At 47.5% G+C, this 14,400-nt stretch overlaps 1 protein-coding gene across 1 annotated transcript in view; it reads left to right on the top strand.

Annotated features, from left to right (window-relative positions):
- The first annotated feature begins 2,915 nt into the window (after positions 1-2,915).
- Positions 2,916-14,400, top strand: part of LOC147736659 (glutathione S-transferase P 1-like) — a 62,902-nt gene continuing 51,417 nt past the window's right edge. The window contains exons 1-2 of the mRNA XM_086953800.1: positions 2,916-3,232; positions 8,510-8,545. Of these exons, the coding sequence (XP_086809926.1) occupies position 3,232; positions 8,510-8,545 (37 nt within the window). The 5' untranslated portion in view covers positions 2,916-3,231. The remainder of the gene's footprint in view (positions 3,233-8,509; positions 8,546-14,400) is intronic.

Raw genomic sequence — 14,400 nt, 5'->3', positions numbered from 1 at the left:
CTCTCTCCCTCTCTTCTTTTCTCTCTTTCTCTCTTGTCTTCTCTCTCTCTCTCTCCCCCCTCCTCTCTTCTCTCTCGCCCCCTATCTTCTTCTCTCTCTTTCTCTCCCTCCACCTCCCTTCTTCTCTCTCTCTCTCTCTCTCTCTCTCTCCCTCTACCCCACTCTTCTTCTCTCTCTCTATCTCTACTTCCCTCTTTTTCTCTCTCTCTCCTTTGCTCTCTCTCTCTCTGTCCTTTGATGTGTGCAGGACACACCTTCTTATCATGTTTTTTGTCTTGCGGGCTGTGGCCTATGGATTGCCCCGAGGGGAGCCGCCATGTTTCTTCATTTCATTTCTGTGTTAATTTCAATAAAGTTTCATTGTTTGCTTCGGATGTGTATGTGTGATGCTCATTTCTTTGGCTGTGATAAAGTGCCGTTCATTCGGCGATAGCTCCTTGTGCATATGCCCCTTCGTATAGCCCAGCGCCTTGAGACCCTCATAGGTGAGTCGACTCGCTTTATTAGATTCCAATTGATTGAATGAGTAGAGCAGTTTTAGTAGTACTGAGATTTGGAGTATATAATTTACTTTTTTGCAATCCTTAGTAACAATTGCTTGTAAAAGAAACAGCGCTGTAACATTTCTCTCGAGTAAAAGCCACCAGGGTGTTAAGTAGGGATCTGGATTAGAAAACCAATAAACTCTTTATGCTATTAGGAAGAACATATTATTTCTTAAAATATGAGCTACTTAACCCCCCTTCTAATTTTGAACTCAGTAACATTCTATATTTAATCCATGGGGCCTAATTATTCTAAATAATTAGCAAGGACTTTTTTAATTTTGGCAGAAAAGATTCATGAAAAGTAACAGGTAAGATGGACAGTACCTACCGCACCCGTGGACCTATTGCATTTTGATTGCCTCTGTTTACCCCACCATGATAAGTTGAGGGAAGACCATTTGTACAGTTTCTCCATCATTTTATCAAATATATATTTTTTCAATTTAAATCAACTGTATTTTTATGGTAGTTTAAAAATAAATGGCAAGATACTTAGCCCAGTGGTTTTCCATATTCTCCCCATGCCATTAATCATACCCTCGCTGGTCCTTTACATAGAACATATAAGCAACTCAATGAACATAGCAATACAATATGACCTATGTTTGATATCCAAGGGGATACTGAAGAGATATAAACAATGGAGTTGGAAAAGCAACATAAGAACAAAGTCAGAATAAGACTTAAAAGTTCATATATTACTGTCCTATGATTTCTCTGTCCTTTGATTACACAGTCCGGTGATTACTCAGTCCTGTGATTACTCAGTCCTGTGATTACTCTGCCCTATGATTACTCTGCCCCATGATTACTCAGTCCTGTGATTACTCAGTCCTGTGATTACTCTGTCCTATGATTACTCTGCCCTATGATTACTCAGTCCTGTGATTACTCTGTCCTATGATTACTCTGCCCTATGATTACTCAGTCCTGTGATTACTCTGTCCTATGATTACTCTGCCCTATGATTACTCAGTCCTGTGATTACTCTGTCCTATGATTACTCTGTCCTATGATTACTCAGTCCTGTGATTTCTCTGTCCTATGATTACTCTGCCCCATGATTACTCAGTCCTGTGATTACTCAGTCCTGTGATTACTCTGTCCTATGATTACTCTGCCCTATGATTACTCAGTCCTGTGATTACTCTGTCCTATGATTACTCTGCCCCATGATTACTCAGTCCTGTGATTACTCTGTCCTATGATTACTCTGCCCCATGATTACTCAGTCCTGTGATTACTCAGTCCTGTGATTACCCTGTCCTGTGATTACTCTGTCCTATGATTACTCTGCCCCATGATTACTCAGTCCTGTGATTACTCAGTCCTGTGATTACTCTGTCCTATGATTACTCTGCCCTATGATTACTCAGTCCTGTGATTACTCTGTCCTATGATTACTCTGCCCTATGATTACTCAGTCCTGTGATTACTCTGTCCTATGATTACTCTGTCCTATGATTACTCAGTCCTGTGATTTCTCTGTCCTATGATTACTCTGCCCTATGATTACTCAGTCCTGTGATTACTCAGTCCTGTGATTACTCTGTCCTATGATTACTCTGCCCTATGATTACTCAGTCCTGTGATTACTCTGTCCTATGATTACTCTGCCCCATGATTACTCAGTCCTGTGATTACTCTGTCCTATGATTACTCTGCCCCATGATTACTCAGTCCTGTGATTACTCAGTCCTGTGATTACCCTGTCCTGTGATTACTCTGTCCTATGATTACTCTGCCCCATGATTACTCAGTCCTGTGATTACTCAGTCCTGTGATTACCCTGTCCTGTGATTACTCAGTCCTGTGATTACTCTGTCCTGTGATTACTCAGTCCTGTGATTACTCTGCCGCATGATTACTCTGTCCTATGATTACTCTGTCCTATGAATACTCTGCCCCATAATTACTCTGCCCCATATAACAAGCCAAAGCCACCCAGATACCCGGGCCATCCCAGGGCAGCTTTCCACCCTGTGGATGGCACCTATAGATGGAATGTAAGAATGGTATCTCAGTCCAACTACCAGTGGAGGGTGAAACCTCACCTCAGTTCAAGAGGGCAGGTGATCATAGAGAGCGAAGACAGACTGTCAATCTTAGAGAGGATGTGATTGGACAACAACTTGCCCCACCCTGGGCTTGTAGGCTCTTTGTGAACCCCAGGCATGCCAGCATCTGTGGTCTGGCATCACTCAGCAGCTTCAATGCCCTGCATACATGGGTGCAGTGCCTGGCACATCCCTAAGCAACAAATGGAGAGGTTTAGCCGACTCCCCCCACAATACACACAACACTCCCACCTCACCCTGACTCACCTGGACCCAGGGAGCATAAATACAACAGGAGCAGGAGGAGGGCAGAACAGAAGGAGAGACGGAGAGCTCGAGCCTGGGAGGGAGTAAGACCTTGTTGCTGGAAACCATACCAACAGGAGGAGTAAATCAGTGCTTCTGGAAACCAGACCTAGAGAAGAGGTGCCACAGCCTCACTTCTACCGGGAAAGACACTAAGTGAAGGCGAGAGACACCCCCACTGGAGACTTCACCAGGTGGAGGTGCACGGCTCTGAGACTGCGTGGAACCAGTCAGTGCTGAGAGTGGGAGTAAAGCACCGCTGAAGGTACCAACCCTGCAGCCTTGAAGAGGTCACCAGCATCTCTGCCCTTACCACCAGAAGTAAGTACCCCTTGTCACAGCCTTCCATGTGCCAACACCAGGTATGTATGTATATGTATGTATGTATGTGTGTTCTTATATAGCGCTCGATGTACCCTTGGGCATCTCGGCGCTTGCCTTGGGAACCCGTCCTGGTTTTTCCCTGTGAGATAACCCATACTGGGCATCCCCAAGGTGAAGGCCAGGCATCCCGCCGTGGGGGGCTGTTGTGGAGATTAAGCAAGCTTGTTGCCCAGAGCTGCATAGTGTGAACTCGTGCTTAGTGTGGGCACCGAAGCGAGAATTATCGAGTCTGTGGAAAATTGGGTTCAGGACCCTGCCGCGTCGGGAATCGAACCCTGGTCCCGGGTCTGACCTCAGCTTCAGGGTATGCCTCCTCTAACCAATGAGCCACACTTCTCCACATGGGCATACAATGTCTTCCTGGTGGGGGAGGGTGCGAGGGGGGCTTCAGCAGTGAAACCAGGAGATCTCCCGAGGTCAAAACACCAGCTGGAGAGAATATGACATTCTCTGGAGTTGGGGCTCAGCAGTGGGTGGAAAGGGTCTGCGAGTCCCATAACTGTAGGTGGAGTGCGAGGACTGTGTAAACCTCATCCACCAGCTGCTGGTAGTGTGAGAATGGTGTAAACTTCATCCACCAGCTGCCTGTGGACTATGATGACTATGGGCCCGATTCACAAAATCCTAAACTTACTACCATTTTAGTATTCACAGAAGGCACTTACTCATTTCGGTATTCACAGAAGTAATTTAGGAGCCCTAAAGTAAGGAGTCCTGACTTTACTACTCCTAAACGGAGAAAAATCCTAACTTTAAGACTTTCGGTATTCACAGAAGGCATTTAGGAGTCCTAAAGTTAGGAGTCCTGACTTTACTACTCCTAAACGGAGAAAAATCCTAACTTTAAGACTTTCGGTATTCACAGAAGGCATTTAGGAGTCCTAAATTGTAATTTTTTAATTTTTTTTTCAGTGTTTTAAATAGCACGAACTAGACCTGAACCGAATCAGCTATCAGAGCTCTTTACATATTACCAGTTACGTTGCATGAGGACACATTCATTTTAGGCACGGGAGATTAAGTGATTTGCCCAGAATCACAGGAGGTTTTGGCGTTGTTATCGAGACTCGAACCCAGATCCCCAGGTCCGAGGCCTTCTGAGAATACAGAGAGTCTTAAAGTTAGGATTTTTCTCAGTTTAGGAGTAGTAAAGTTAGGACTCTTAACTTTAGGACTCCTAATGACTTCTTCTGTGAATACCGAAATGACTAAGGCCTAGATGTAGGTAATAGCAATTTACCGAATGGTAAATACCGAATTTTACAGATTCGGTATTCACTATTCGGTAATTGCTATGTAGGTAAAATAATCTGTAAAAATACCGAATCTGTATGATTCGGTAATTACCGATTCTGTAATTACAGAATCAGTATTTGCCATTGATTCCTATGGGCCTTGAAGCCCATAGGAATCAATGGCAAATACCGATTCTGTAATTACAGAATCGGTAAAATTACCGATTTTGCAAGGGTGACAGGGTGTCACTTTGACACCCTGTTGCTCCCCTGTTTCTGGCTTGTGTGCCATTTGACACACAGACATGCCCTTAGGGCATGTCTGTGTACCACATGGCACAGGTGTACATGCACAGATGGGCATGTACACTGGAATTCGTTATTTACCATGGAATAGTATTCCATGGTAAATAACGATTCGGTAAGGGCCTGTGGCACTGATTACAGTGCCACCTACATCTTGATTTACAGAATCGGTAAATTTACCGATTCGGTATTTTACCGATTCTGTATATTTACCAAATCGGTAAATATACCGATTCTGTAAATAAAATGCCCCCTACATCTCAAAAGCCAAATACCGGTCAAAAACGGCCGAAATCGGCCGTTTCCGACCGGTATTAAGGCTCCTACATCTGGCCCTAAGTGCCTTCTGTTAATACCAAAATGGTAGTAAGTTTAGTATTTTATCTTACGTTAGTTCTATGAATTAGGCCCATTGTAAACTTCATCCATCAGCTGATGGCAGTGTGAGGATTGTGTAAACCTCATCCACCAGCTGCAGGTGATGTGTGAGGATTGTGTAAACTTCATCCTCCTGCTGCAGGTGATGAATGAAGATTGCGTAAACTTAATCCACCAGCTGCTGGTGATGTGTGAGGATTGTGTAAACTTCATCCACCAGCTGCAGGTGATGTGTGAGGATTGTGTAAACTTCATCCACCAGCTGCAGGTGATGTGTGAGGATTGTGTAAACTTCATCCACCAGCTGTGGGTGATGTGTGAGGATTGTGTAAACTTCATCCACCAGCTGCAGGTGATGTGTGAGGATTGTGTAAACTTCATCCACCAGCTGCAGGTGATGTGTGAGGATTGTGTAAACTTCATCCACCAGCTGCAGGTGATGTGTGAGGATTGTGTAAACTTCATCCACCAGCTGCAGGTGATGTGTGAGGATTGTGTAAACTTCATCCACCAGCTGCAGGTGATGTGTGAGGATTGTGTAAACTTCATCCACCAGCTGCAGGTGATGTGTGAGGATTGTGTAAACTTCATCCACCAGCTGTGGGTGGCATGAGAGGCCTTGCGTAAGCTTCATCCACCAGCTGCCTGTGAAATATGATGACTATGTAAACTTCATCCACCAGCTGCAGGTGATGTGTGAGGATTGTGTAAACTTCATCCACCAGCTGTGGGTGGCATTAGAGGCCTTGCGTAAGCTTCATCCACCAGCTGCCTGTGAAATATGATGACTATGTAAACTTCATCCACCAGCTGTGGGTGGCATGAGAGCCCTTGTGTAAACGTCATCCATCAGCTGCTGGTAGTGTAAGGATTGTGTAAACTTCATCCTCCAACTGCATGTGATGTGTGAGGATTATGTAAATTTTATACACCAGCTGAAGGTGATATGTGAGGATTGTGTAAACTTCATCCTCCAACTGCAGGTGATGTGTGAGGATTGTGTAAACTTCATCCACCAGCTGCAGGTGATGTGTGAGGATTGTGTATACTTCATCCACCAACTGCAGGTGATGTGTGAGGATTCTGTAAACTTCATCCACCAACTGCAGGTGATGTGTGAGGATTGTGTAATCTTCATCCACCGGCTGCAGGTGATGTGTGAGTATTGTGTAAACTTAATCCACCAACTGCAGGTGATATGTGAGGACTGTGTAAACTTAATCCACCAGCTGCAAGTGATGTGTGAGGACTGTGTAAACTTAATCCACCAGCTGCAGGTGATATGTGAGGACTGTGTAAACTTAATCCACCAGCTGCAGGTGATGTGTGATGATTGTGTTAACTTCATCTACCAGCTTCTGGTGATGTGTGAGGATTGTGTAAACTTCATCCTCCAGCTGCAGGTGATGTGTGAGAATTGTGTAAACCTTATCCACCAGCTGCAGGTGATGTGTAAGGATTGTGTAAACTTCATCCGCAAGCTGCAGGTCACGTGTGGGGATTGTGTAAACCTCATTCACCAGCTGCAGGTGACATGTGAGGATTGTGTAAACTTCATCCACCAGCTGCTGGTGACGTGTGAGGATTGTATAAACTTCATCCACCCGCTGCTGGTGACATTTGAGGATTGTGTAAACTTCATCCACCCGCTGCTGGTGACATTTGAGGATTGTGTAAAAATCACCCACCATCTGCAGGTGTAATATGATGACTAAGTAAACTTCATCCACCAGCTGTGGGTGGCATGGGAGGCCTTGTGTAAACTGCATCCACCAGCTGCTGGTAGCATAAGGTCTTTGTAAGTCCAGGGTAGGTGGTGTGTGAAGGCTGTGTAAGATTTATCCACTGACTGTGAGTGGAGTGTAAGGTCTGTGCAAGCTTCATACAGCAGCTGAGGACATAGGGTGAGGACATTTTAAGCTCAATTCACCAGTTGCAGGTGGAGTGTGAGGAGCTTTAGGCTTTATTCACTAACTGCAGGTACAGAGTGATGTCTGGGTAAACTTTATCCACCATCTTCATGTGCAGTGTGAGGGTGGTGTAAACTTTATCCACCAGCTGCAGGTGGAGTGTGAGGGTGGTGTAAACTTTATCTGCCAAGTTCAGGCGGAGTGTGAGAGCTGTGTAAAGTTTATCCACAAGCGCAGGTGGAGTGTGAGGGTGGTGTAAACTTTATCCACCATCTTCATGTGCAGTGTGAGAGTGGTGTAAGCTTTATCCACCAGCTGCAGGTGGAGTGTGAGGGTGGTGTAAACTTTATCCACCAGCTGCAGGTGGAGTGTGAGGGTGGTGTAACCTTTATCCACCAGCTGCAGGTGGAGTGCGAGGGTGGTGTAAGCTTTATCCACCAGCTGCAGGTGGAGTGTGAGGGTGGTGTAAACTTTATCCACCAGCTGCAGGTGGAGTGTGAGGGTGGTGTAACCTTTATCCACCAGCTGCAGGTGGAGTGTGAGGGTGGTGTAACCTTTATCCACCGGTGGAGTGTGAGGGTGGTGTAACCTTTATCCACCAGCTGCAGGTGGAGTGCGAGGGTGGTGTAAACTTTATCCACCAGATGCAGGTGGAGCTTTAGGTGGTGGAGGCTTCATTCACTAACTGCAGGTACAGAGTGATGTCAGGGGAAACATTACCCACCAGCTGCAGGTGACCTGTGAGGACTGTGTAAACTTTATCCACCAACTTCAAGTGGAGTGTGAGGGCTGTGTAAACTTTATCCACCAACTTCAAGTGGAGTGTGAGGGCTGTGTAAACTTTATCCACCAACTTCTAGTGGAGTGTTAGGGCTGTGTAAACTTTATCCACCAACTTCAAGTGGAGTGTGAGGGCTGTGTAAACTTTATCCACCAACTTCAAGTGGAAAGTGAGGGCTATGTAAACTTTATCCACCAACTTCTAGTGACGTGTTAGGGCTGTGTAAAGTTTATCCACCAACTTCAAGTGGAGTGTGAGGGCTGTGTAAACATACCCACTAACTTCAAAAGGAGTGTGAGTGTGGTGTAAACATTATCCACCAAGTTCAGGTGGAGTGTGAGAGTGGTGTAAACTTTATCCACCAAATACAAGGCGAGTGTGAGGACTGAGTAAACACCATCCGCCAGCTTGAGTGTGAACAGTGCACGTGTCATTCACCAGTTACAAGCAGAGGACGAGGATTGTATAATCTCTAGTGGTAAGTGGGGCTGAGTGCGCCCATTCACCTGACGGCCTCTCTCTCGGGCCTCAGCTCACGCAATTAGTAGAGCTAAGTACACTGCTATGCTTTTAATTACATTGTGCATTTCTCTTCTCTCTGCAGTGGGGAACTACGTCATCAGTTACTTCCCAATGAGAGGTAAGTGCTCTTTGGTGCAGCCGTGTCTCAATGCCGTGTTTTACATCTTCCTGTACACTCTCAAGGTCTGAACCTAGTATAAGAGCTTGTACTTCTAGGTCTTTTACCTATGTACTCTCAGGGACTGACCCTAGTCTCAGGGTTTGCTGTTCTTGCGAAATACCACCTATGATTCACTCTCTCACCCATTCACAGTGTTTGCCTTTGTATTCACTATACCACTGAACTCTCAGGTTGTGAATTTAGTCTCAGGGTCTGCCCCTATTCTCATGGTCTTACCCTAGTCTTAAGGTCTGACTCTAGTTAAGAGTGTGACCCCAGTTTCAGGGTCTGACCATAGTCTCATGGTGTGACCCAAGTCTCAGGGTGTGACTCTAATCTGTGGGTGTGACCTTTGTCTCAGGGTGGGATCCTAGTCTCAGGATGTGACCCTCATCGCACCGTCTGACCATAGTCTAAAGGTTTGTCCCTAGTCTCAGGGTTTGACCCTCATATGAGGGTCTCCCCCTAATCACATAGTCTGATCCTAATCTCAGGGTCTAACCATAGTCTCAGTATCTGACCATATTCTCAGGATCTACTGTCAAGCCCTGAGACTAGGGTCAGACCCTGAGACTAGAGTCAAGCCCTGAGACTAAGGACACACCATGAGACTAGGGCCACATCCTGAGACTAGGGTCAGACCCTGAGACTAGAGTTAAGCCCTGAGACTAGTGTCACACCATGATACTAGGGACACATCCTGAGACTAGGGTCAGACCCTGAGACTAGGTCCACACCCCGAGACTAAGGTCAGACCCTGAGACTAGAGTCATCAAGCCCTGAGACTAGGGACACACCATGAGACTAGGGCCACATCATGAAACTTGGGTCAGACCCTGAGACTAGAGTTAAGCCCTGAACTACGGTCAGACCCTGAGACTAGGTCCACACCTTGAGACTAGGGTCAGACCCTGAGACTAGAGTCAAGCCCTGAGACTAGGGACACACACTGAGACTAGGGTCACATCGCAAGCCTCAAGGTGTGACCATGATCTTGCAATGTGACCGTAGTTTCAGGGTCTGGCCCCAGTCTCAGAGTCTGTCCAAAGTCTCAGGATGTGACCCTAGTCTCAGGGTCTGATAATAGTCTCAGGGCTTGACTCTAGTCTCAGGGTCTGACCCAAGTCTCAGGATGTGGCCCTCGTCTCAGGGTCTGACCCAAGTCTCAGGATGTGGCCCTTGTCTCAGGGTCTGACCCTAGTCTCAGGATGTGGCCCTCGTCTCAGGGCTTGACTCTAGTCTCATGGTCTGACCCTAGTCTCAGGGCTTGATGACTCTAGTCTCAGGGTCTGACCCAAGTCTCGGGATGTGGCCCTCGTCTCATGGTGTGACGCTAGTCTCAGTATGTGTCCCTAGTCTCAGGGCTTGACTCTAGTCTCAGGGTCTGACCTTAGTCTCGGGGTGTGTCTCTAGTATCATGGTGTGACACTAGTCTCAGGGCTTAACTCTAGTCTTAGGGTCTGACCAAGTCTCAGGATGTGGACCTAGTCTCATGGTGTGTCCCTAGTCTCAGGGCTTGATGACTCTAGTCTCGGGGTCTGACCCAAGTTTCAGGATGTGGCCCTAGTCTCAGGGCTTGACTCTAGTCTCAGCATATGGCCCCATTCTCAGGGTCTGTCACTAGTCTTAGGGTCTGACCCTATTCTCACGATCTGACCCTAGTCTCAGGGTCTGACCCTAGACTTAGGGTGTGTCTTAGCCTCAGTGTCTGTCCCTAGTCTCAGGGTCTGACTCTAGTTTCAGGGTCTGACCCTAGTCTCAGTGTGTGACCCTAGTGTCGTGGTGTGACCCTAGTCTCAGGGTCTGACCCTAGTCTCATGGTGTGACACTAGTCTCAGGGTCTGACCCTAGACTCAGGGTGTGTCTTAGCCTCAGTGTCTGTCCCTAGTCTCAGGGTCTGACTCTAGTCTCAGGGTCTGACCCTAGTCTCAGTGTGTGACCCTGGTCTCATGGTGTGACCCTAGTCTCAGGGTCTGACCCTAGTCTCATGGTGTGACACTAGTCTCAGGGTCTGACCCTAGACTCAGGGTGTGTCCTAGCCTCAGTGTGTGTCCCTAGTCTCAGGGTCTGACTCTAGTCTCAGGGTCTGACCCTAGTCTCAGCATATGGCCTTAGTCTCAGTGTCTGACCCTAGTCTTGGTGACTGACATTAGTCTCATGGTGTGACCCTTGTCTCAGGGTCTGACCCTAGTCTCATGATCTGACCCTAGTCTCAGGGTCCAACCCTAGACTCAGGGTGTGTCTTAGCCTCAGTGTGTGCCCCTAGGTGCAGGGTCTGACCCTCATCTCAGCATATGGCTGTAGTCTCAGTGTCTGACCCTAGTCTTGGTGCCTGACATTAGTCTCAGGGTCTGACCCTAGACTCAGGGTGTGTCTTAGCCTCAGTGTGTGTCCCTAGTCCCAGGGTATGACTCTAGTCCCAGGGTTTGACTCTACTCTCAGGGTTTGACCCTAGTGTCAGGGTCTGACGCTAGTCTCATGGTGTGACCCTAGTCTCAGGGACTGACCTTAGTCTCATGGTGTGACCCTAGTCTCAGGGTCAGACCCTAGTCTCATGGTGTGTTTTAGCCTCAGTGTGTGTCCCTAGTCTCAGGGTCTGACTCTAGTCTCAGGGTCTGACCCTAGTCTCAGGGCTTGACGACTCTAGTCTCAGGGTCTGACCCAAGTCTCAGGATGTGGCCGTAGTCTCCTGGTGTGACCCTAGTCTCAGTGTCTGTCCCTATTCTCAGGGCTTGGCTCTAGTCTCAGCATATGGCCCTATTCTCAGGGTCTGTCCCTAGTCTTAGGGTCTGACTCTAGTCTCACGGTTTGACCCTAGTCTCATGGTGTGACCCTAGTCTCAGGGTCTGACCCTAGTCTCATGGTGTGACCCTAGTCTCGGGGTCTGACCCTAGACTCAGGGTGTGTCTTAGCCTCAGTGTGTGTCCCTAGTCTCAGGGTCCGACTCTAGTCTTAGGGTCTGACCTTAGTCTCAGTAATATGGCCGTAGTCTCAGTGTCTGACCCTAGTCTTGGTGTCTGACATTAGTCTCATGGTGTGACCCTTGTCTTAGGGTCTGACCCTAGTCTCAGGATCTGACCCTAGTCTCAGGGTCCAACCCTAGACTCAGGGTGTGTCTTAGCCTCAGTGTGTGTCCCTAGGTGCAGGTTCTGACCCTAGTCTCAGCATATGGCAGAAGTCTCAGTGTGTGACCCTAGTCTTGGTGTCTGACATTAGTCTCAGGGTCTGACCCTAGACTCAGGGTGTGTCTTAGCCTCAGTGTGTGTCCCTAGCCTCAGGGTCTGACTCTAGTCTCAGGGTCTGACCCTAGTCTCAGGGTCTGACCCTAGTCTCATGATGTGACCCTAGTCTCAGGGTCTGACCCTAGTCTCATGGTGTGACCCTAGTCTCAGGGTGTGACCCTAGTCTCAGCATATGGCTGTAGTCTCAGTGTCTGACTCTAGTCTTGGTGTCTGACATTAGTCTCAGGGTCTGACCCTATTCTCAGGGTCTAACCATAGTCTCAGGGTCTGACCCTAGTATCAGGGTCTGACCCTAGTCTCATGGCGTGACCCTAGTCTCAGAGTCTGACCCTAGGCTAATGGTATGACCCTAGTCTCAGGGTCTGACCCTCGTCTCAGCATATGGCTGTAGTCTCAGTGCCTGACCCTAGTCTTGGTGTCTGACATTAGTCTCAGGGTCTCACCCTAGACTCAGGATCTGACCCTTGTCTCAGAGTGTGGCCCTAGTCTCAGGGTGTGGCCCTGGTCTCAGTGTCTGACACTAGTATCAGCGTCTGACCCTAGTCTCAGTGTCTGTGCCTAATCTCAGGGTCTGACCCTAGTCTCAGGGTGTGGCCCTGGTCTCAGGGTCTGACCCTGGTCTCAGGGTCTGATCCTAGTCTCAGGGTCTGACCCTAGTCTCAGGGTCCGACCCTAGTCTCAGTGTCTGACCCTAGTCTCAGGGTCCGACCCTAGTCTCAGTGTCTGACCCTAGTCTCAGCGTCTGACCCTAGTCTTAGTGTCTGTCCCTAATCTCAGGGTCCGACCCTAGTCTCAGTGTCTGTCCCTAATCTCAGGGTCTGACCCTAGTCTCATGGTCCTGTCCACATTAGATATTATGAGACCCATTCCTCTCCTTCCATTTGGGGTAAAACACTAGAGAAGCCTGTCCATCGCTGCCGGACGAGCCTTATAGGATCCCAAGAGCTGCGAGACCCCACTCACTCTGGTTCAGAGCGGCATTCTCCCCCGAATCTGCCCTGCTCCTATCGGGAGAAATGTTGAGACTGAACGCCGGCAAGGGTCAGACATCGGCTCTGACATTACATGACCTGAGTGCAGCCTTTGACACGGTGTCACATGATATACTAATATACAGGCTTCAGGGGGCCGGAATGAGAGGCAACGCCCCAAAATGGGTTATCCCCTTCCTACAGTACAGATCCTTGCAAGTTACACTTAAATCCTGTGTGTCAGACCAGTTTCACTCCACCAAAGGCGTTCACAGCGTTCTAGTCTCAGCCTCACCCTCTTTAATATGTACATTAAACCCCTGGCTGACATCATGAAAGGACATATGGGTTAAGTGGTGTCGGGCGCCGACGAAACCCAACTATGAGTGCATTTGTCAGACCCCTCTGCCATCACGGCTGATAGGTTTAAGGCCTTCCTATCTGACAATGCAGGGTGGATGACCGACAATTGCCTAAACCTGAACGCCAACTAAACGGAGATCTGACTAGTTGGTAGAAGTCCCTCTATCTAGACATCAGCTTGATGGCGAGCATCTTTGGGGGAACCCCCAGCTCCTAAGTCTAAGGCCAAGAACTTGAGAGTAACCTTTGATTCAAAATTAACCTTCAAATATCAAGGGCCAGATGTCGGTAACGAAGATTTAACGATTCTAAAATACTGAATTTTACAGATTCGGTAACTTAGAATCGGTAAATGGGATGTAGGTGTTTATTCAGTAAGTATTACCGAATCGTTACGATTCGGTATTCACCGAATCGGTATTTACTGATTCGGTAATTCCCATTCATTCCTATGGGCCTGGAGGCCTATAGGAATGAATGTGAATTACCGAATCGGTAAATACCGATTCGATAAAATAGGGAAACATTCAAGGGTGGCAGGGTGTCCCATTGACACCCTGTTGCACCCCTGAATAGTGCTTGTGCGCACATGTGGCACACATACAAGCCCTAAGGGCATGTATGTCAGCCACATGGCACTGTTCAAAATGCACAGATTTGCATTTTCGAATGTATTAGGAATTTACCACCAACTAATAGTTGGTGGTAAATAACGAATCCTTAGAGCACACAAGCACTCCTAAAAGTGCTTCCTACATGCCATTTACCGATTCGGTAAATACAGAATCGGTAAATAATGATTCGGTAAATACCGAATCGCTAAATAACGATTCATCCCCTACATCTAAAATGGCTCAATACCGGTCGGTAAGCCTGAAATGTACCGAATTTCGGGTTTACCGACCGGTAATGGGCCACCTACATTGGGCCCATACTCAGGAAAACGGCAGGGAAATGCTTTAATACCCTGAATGTTCTTAAAAAATTCTTGATCTAATTCACGCCAGATCTAGGAAAACCATAGTTCATGCACTTATCACCTCACAGCTGGACTATGGGAATCTTCCCTATATCTTGGTGCAGCCAAAGGGAGTCTCATACTGTTGCAACGCATTCAGAATGCAGCAGCTCGACTGGTCTTAAATCTCCCAAAATGATTGTCAGCTTCTAATGCTCTTAATTTTCTTCACTGGTTCCCAGTTAGGAAAAGAATCCATTTCAAAGCGTTATCCATTTG

Source organism: Lissotriton vulgaris, chromosome 1_2, assembly GCF_964263255.1.
Source record: "Lissotriton vulgaris chromosome 1_2, aLisVul1.2, whole genome shotgun sequence".
NCBI classification, from domain to species: domain Eukaryota; kingdom Metazoa; phylum Chordata; class Amphibia; order Caudata; family Salamandridae; genus Lissotriton; species Lissotriton vulgaris.
The sequence above is the reverse complement of the archived record's forward strand: the minus strand, read 5'-3'. Positions and strand labels throughout refer to the sequence as shown.